This window comes from Artemia franciscana, chromosome 16 (assembly GCF_032884065.1).
Source record: "Artemia franciscana chromosome 16, ASM3288406v1, whole genome shotgun sequence".
NCBI lineage: Eukaryota > Metazoa > Arthropoda > Branchiopoda > Anostraca > Artemiidae > Artemia > Artemia franciscana.
In genome coordinates, this window is record NC_088878.1 from 19814352 (window position 1) to 19820351 (window position 6000).

At 38.0% G+C, this 6000-nt stretch overlaps 2 protein-coding genes across 3 annotated transcripts in view; one reads left to right on the forward strand and one right to left on the reverse strand.

The window, feature by feature from the left end:
- The window catches only part of LOC136037184 (uncharacterized), a 78876-nt gene that overhangs the window by 22421 nt on the left and 50455 nt on the right, over window positions 1-6000 (forward strand). The window lies entirely within an intron of this gene.
- The window catches only part of LOC136036780 (zinc finger MYM-type protein 1-like), a 1622-nt gene continuing 718 nt past the window's right edge, over window positions 5097-6000 (reverse strand). Inside the window, exon 2 of the mRNA XM_065719107.1 lies at window positions 5097-6000. This exon is cut by the window's right edge and continues 144 nt beyond it. Within this exon, the coding sequence (XP_065575179.1) occupies window positions 5097-6000 (904 nt within the window).

Sequence of the window (6000 nt, forward strand, 5' to 3'; positions counted from 1 at the left end):
CGCGGATGGCATACCTTTAGTGGTGGAAAGTAAAGAATATTTGCAACAACTGCTAGATCTAGCATCTTTTTATTTTAGGAATAAAAAACTAGCATTAAACTTAAAGAAGTCGGTGGTAATGGTTTTTAGGAAAAGTGGAGAACAGATAGATTCCCATTGTCAGTTTACGTATGAAGGTAGACCACTAGACCGCGTAGATGAATTTCAGTACTTAGGCTGTAGGCTTTCATCAGATGCGAAATGGAAGAAACATCTTAAGATGGTAGAAAGTAAGGGAAATAGACTACTAAAAATGTTAATTAAAAGTAGTATTAAGGAAATTAGGGATGTGGGACTTCTAAAATATATTTTTTTGCTAGAATTAGATCGGCTTTGCATTACGGGGTGGAGCTTTGGGGTTTGATAAGGGGTAAAATTTAAAAAGAATATAGCTGAGGTTTTTTAAGTGTATGTTAGGCCTTGATAATAAGTTTAATGGGTTTGTGCTGAGAGGGAAATAAGAATAAAGTATATGAGACAGAGTAGGTTAAATAGTATGGTTAAACATTTGGAAAGGGTATCATCGATAGAAGATAATAGGCTAGTTAACCAAGCATTTTTAATGATGCTTCAAGATAGGAGGAAGGATTCGTGGCCAAACCAGTTGAAGAATATATTAGACCGTGCAGGGCTAGGTAATTGCTGAATGAGGGAAAGGGGATAGGAAAGATGGCAAGGACTGTATCTAGGTTAGTTGCTACTTGGCTAGAATCTCAGGAAGTTCAGGTTTGGTAAGCTGAGAAGGCCACCTCGCCACCCCTTGGGATATATGTGGAGGTCAAGGAGAACTTGGGCGAAGAAATTTACCTAAAAATGGGATTTGCTCAGGGAGCTTTGAAATGGGTAATGTATGTAGGGGAAAATTTTCTGCCTCTTTGAGAACGTAGGAAATATTTAAGGAGAAATTGATTGACGGATGGTCCCTACAGTTGCCCTATGTGTGTAAAGATGGATGATACTTTGCATCATTTTTAGGGGAATCTAGGGAGTTGGAGGAGTTGCGCTTGGAAATATTTGTTAGGGAGGTCGGGGGAGAGATTGGATTTTGGAAATTTTGAGAAGTAGGTGTGACTTAAATATAAATAATATTGGAAAGTTCATCTGGGTAGGATGAAGCACCATGAGGGTTTTCTTAAATAATTAGTTTTAGTGTCTTTTCAATCTATGTTTTGTAGCTGCATTTCTTGATTGTTTTGTGTATGTCACCATGACCCAATTGGTCTTTCGTGTGAATAAATCTATCCATCTATCTATGTATCTATCTATATATGGAGTGTCACATTGCTATAGAAAAATGAAAATCACCATTGAGAAGATCTTGTACTACCTGCTGGTGTTAAAATCATAGAAAATCTACATGGAAGTGAATGTGGTGATGATTTTGAAGATATTGCTTATCGAATAACACTGTCTCAAGTAGAATTTCTGATCTTGACAAGAACCAATTTGTGCAACTGGTTACAAAAATTAAAGAAAGCCCACAATTTTCAATTCAGTTAAACAAAAAAACTGAAATAACTAAATTGGATTAGTTGATTATAATATGTCATATATGCTTATAAAGGATGCGTGGAGTTGCTATTTTGTCATGCTACATGTAAAAACATAGATTGTAAAATTGACAAATTTTCAAAATTTGAATGTTTAGGATAGAAAAATTGCTGTGGAATATGCGCAGATGGTGCAAGAGATAATGCGCAGATGGTGCAAAGACCAGCAACGATATTGGTTTTAAATCATTTTTTCAAGCTGATCATTATGACCGTGTAACTTTTTTTTCATTGCCTTATCAAACAGTTCGTGGTAACGAACTGTAGTAAGGAGCGACCCGGCTCAATAGTAATCAAAACTCTAAAAAATGAAATTTTGACACCAATAGAACATCAAAAGAATTGCATTTTAATGCTGATTCTAAATATATAAGTTTCATCAAGTTTAGTTTTACCCATCAAAAGTTACGAGCCTCAGAAAATTTGCCTTATTTTAGAAAATAGGGGGAAACACCCCCTAAAAGTCATAGAATCTTAACGAAAATTATACCATCAGATTCAGCAGACCTGATGAATCTAACATAACAGAAAACCTTACTGTAGAAGTTTCAAGCTCCTATCTACAAAAATGTAGAATTTCGGAATTTCGTTGGGGGAACTTTCCGTGGAGGAATTTGTCATGGGGGAAGAAAATTTCCATGAACAAAGCTCAGGACTTTCTAGAATTATTAAAAAAAAAAAACAATGAAAAATAAATATGAAAAAGTTTTTTCAACTGAAAGTAAGGAGCAGCATTAAAACTTAAAACGAACAGAAATTATTACGCATATGAGGTTCTCACCTCCTCTTAATACCTCGCTCTTTACACTAAAGTACTTTTAGTTATTTCAACTATTTTTTCTACGTCTTTTGGGATTCAGGGGTCATTCTAAATGAATTGGGACAAAATTTAAGCTTTAGTGTAAAGAACGAGGTACTGACGAGGGGGTGAACCCCCTCATATATGTAATAAAAACATGAGAATACAAAAGTTTGTTACGTAGGCTAATTTATAAGTTACGTATATCTTTTACTAATAAAAATATTCGTAAAAATTAAAAGTTCTAGTTGCCATTTTAAGTAAACCATATAATCAGAGGGCAACTAGGCTTCCTCCCCCGTTCATTTTTTTCTCAAAATCATTCGATCAAAACTATGAGAAAGCCATTTAGCCAAAAAAAATAAATATGAAAATTTATTTTTAATTATTCCTCTGTGGAGAGCCAACATCAAAACATGCATTTATTCAAAAACGTTCAGAAATTAAATAAAAACAACAAGTTTTTGTTAACGGAAAGTAAGGAGCGACATTAAAACTTAAAACGAACAGAAATTACTTCGTATATGAAAGGGGCTGCTTTCTTGTAGACACCCCGCTCTTTATGCTAAAGTTTTTCACTGTTTTAAAAAGTAGAGTTGAGAGGAAGAGTCAAACCTTAGTGTGAAGAGCGGGGCGTTGATGAGGAAGCAGCCCCTTTCATATACGAAGTAATTTCTGTTCGTTTTAAGCTTTAATGTCGCTCCTTACTTTCAGTTAATAAAACTTGTTTTTTTTAATTTAATTCACCAAGAGACCCTTACAGCGAAAAATGGCATTAGAATTAAATGATGTGTTTCAAGAGGCTATTAAGATTACTAGTATTTTTAATAGCCATGCCCCTGATGGTTACTTATTTTCAAACCTTTTTAAGGATACGGATTCCAAACTACAGAACTTTACTGTTACATGCAGAAGTAAGATTGTTGTCAAGAGGTCAAAGTTTCAGAAGATTATTGTCATGAAGGAACGAAATCGAGATATTTTAAACCAAAGGAAAATATTAACTTGCTGCTTTTTTTTTCAAAATGACTTATGGCTATCCAAGCTATGTTATTTGTCAAAGATCTTTAAGGACTTAAGCGATGTCAACTTGTCTCTTCAAGAAAAGAAATTGCGATATATTTACTTCGAATGATGCAATTGAAAGTAAAAAAAAATTTGAAATTTGGATAGACAAAAATTCATTCGAGAGTTTTCAGCGACAATAATTATATAATCGAGAAAAATCATTGCAAACTTCAGAGGCACCATTTGGGTCAAATCTTGGGGTGGGCATGAACTCCATCTGCCCCCCCCCGATTCACTTCGTGTCGTATAAGAAAAATCCGGGCTTTGGCAGCACATCGATCGAATATTTTAAGTAAAAACGCATTTTCAGCCCCCATGTGTTGCTTGGAAATGTACTGTAAACGAATGTGGGACTCAGCCACACTGACCTCTAAGATTAATTTTAACAACAAAGATTACAATAAACGAGGGTAAGTGATTAAACTGAAAGTGGAAAATTCAACCAGACTACAGGCTGGCCTTCCTCATCGAGAAACTTTGTTATTTAAGTAAACAATACATCGGTGAAAGTAATCTTCATTGTTATGCTGAGGGTTGTAACCAAAATCTCGGTTTTCCTTCAGCAGAAGTCTTTCAGATCAAATATATTTACAAAAAGGAAAAACATAACAAGAGAAAAAAAAATATTACAACACCCAAGGTAACAAGGGGAACCGCCGAGGTTTCATCTTTACAAAATCGTCAACAAGCTGGTCGTGGTCCAAACTTTTTACTAAATCCTTCTCTGCAAATATCAAAAGGAGGTGACTCAGACGATCATCTCGTGTTGTAGACTGCAGGTAGTTTTTCACTATTTCTAGGCTATAAAACAAACGCTCATAGCTCGCTTTTGTCACAGGAAGTGTGGCAGCAATACGAAGTACTGTAATTACTTCTGAGTAAGCCACTGGTAATGCCTGAAGATTGTCGACAATGTCTAAGAAGTTTTCCGGTTTTTTCTCCTTATCAAGCAAGAAACGCTTGGCAATACCAGCTTGAGATTCGAGAAGAATGCCGTCGATATCCAGCTCGCCGTAAAGAGCAGAGAAACGCTTGAGCAACTCTGTGTCCATAAACTTGGTCGAGCTTGGATCCAAGGCTTCGAGTGTGTTCAGCAATGGCAAGTTACCTGTGAATCTTCTGTCAAATTCGGCTGGTAGACGGTCGAAAGTCTCCAAGTACTCTCGCTTCATTTTATCCGCCAAAGTTGTAGTCCGATTGCTAGATTCGATGAAGTTCTTTCCTAGCGTCGAAGTTGTCACAAATTGTTTCAGAAGCTTGGTGATCTTTTGAGTTCTTCGAGGTCGTCCTTTCTGACCAACAGAGGAGGGTCTAGTTGCGGCTTCATTCACAGCAGATACTTCGATTTCAAGTTCTGTCAGAAACACTTTAGCCTTCTCGAAAAGCGATACGAATGAAGCGTCTGAACACAGGTCGGTGAGTTCGCTTCTTGTGGCCCGAACCAGGGTGCGCGATCGGGAAAAAGCCAAGTTGACGGCCTGGAGCTGCTGAGACAGCGAGTTCATCGCTCGCATAATTGCTTCTATGTAGTGCAATTGGAAGATAACAAGGAACAATTCTATCTTCTTCTGGATCCCAGCTGCCTCTGTCCGTGCTTTGCCGTCGGCTCCCTCACTTACAGCATACAGTACAGCTAAAATTCATTCATGTCGGAGTCTAACCTTCGATATAGATCGATACCAGTAAGACCATCGTGTGGCAGCACTTCTTTCCAGCTCCAGAACTGGCAGTTCGGCAGCTTTCTGGGCCTCAACAAACAACTGGTGCCGAGTGTTGCTGTTGGAAATGATTGTGTATAGAGTCTGGACCAGTGAGAAAAAAGAAACAACAGTGCCGACAGGTTCAACGCAGCTTGCAACGACCAAATTTAGCTTATGGGCAAGGCAATGAATGTAGATTGCCTTTGGCGATTTCGCTCTCAAACGAGCTTGAACACCGGAGAACCGTCCGCTCCTTACGGTTTCTCCGTCGTAGAACTGTGCGACACAGTAATTCTGACCGAGTCCAATTCTTGTCACTGTGAAATGAATGAAATTTGCTAGACTTTCAGCATCCAGGCTCTTTATGTGATAGCATCCGATCGGTCTTTCTTTTAATTTTCCTTCCTCAAAGTAACTAAGAAGAATGGCGAGCTGCTCTTTCTTCGAGTTGCCCTTCGTTTCGTCGACCAGAACGGCAATGTATTTGGAGCTTTTTAATTCTTGCACTATCGTTCGCTGAAGCCTGGAACCGATAGCCGAAATAAGATTATTCTGATATTCATGGGATTTGTAGTGACCATACCGTCTCTGCAGCTTGTTGAAGATCGCAGGAGAGTACTCTGCAAGGAAATTGCACATCTCGACGAAATTTCCCTTGTTTGTCGAGTATTCTGTTTTGTCGTGCCCCCTAAAGGCAGTGCCGAGTCGCCTCAATGGAGCTGTTACTTTTAATAAGGCTTTTACGTACTCTCTGTACTCCTTGATTTCCTTGTTTCTGTCTTTCATTAAAACAAACGTGAGTGGTTGTATCTCCTTGGCTTGTATGGCTTTGAACTTCTTCCAT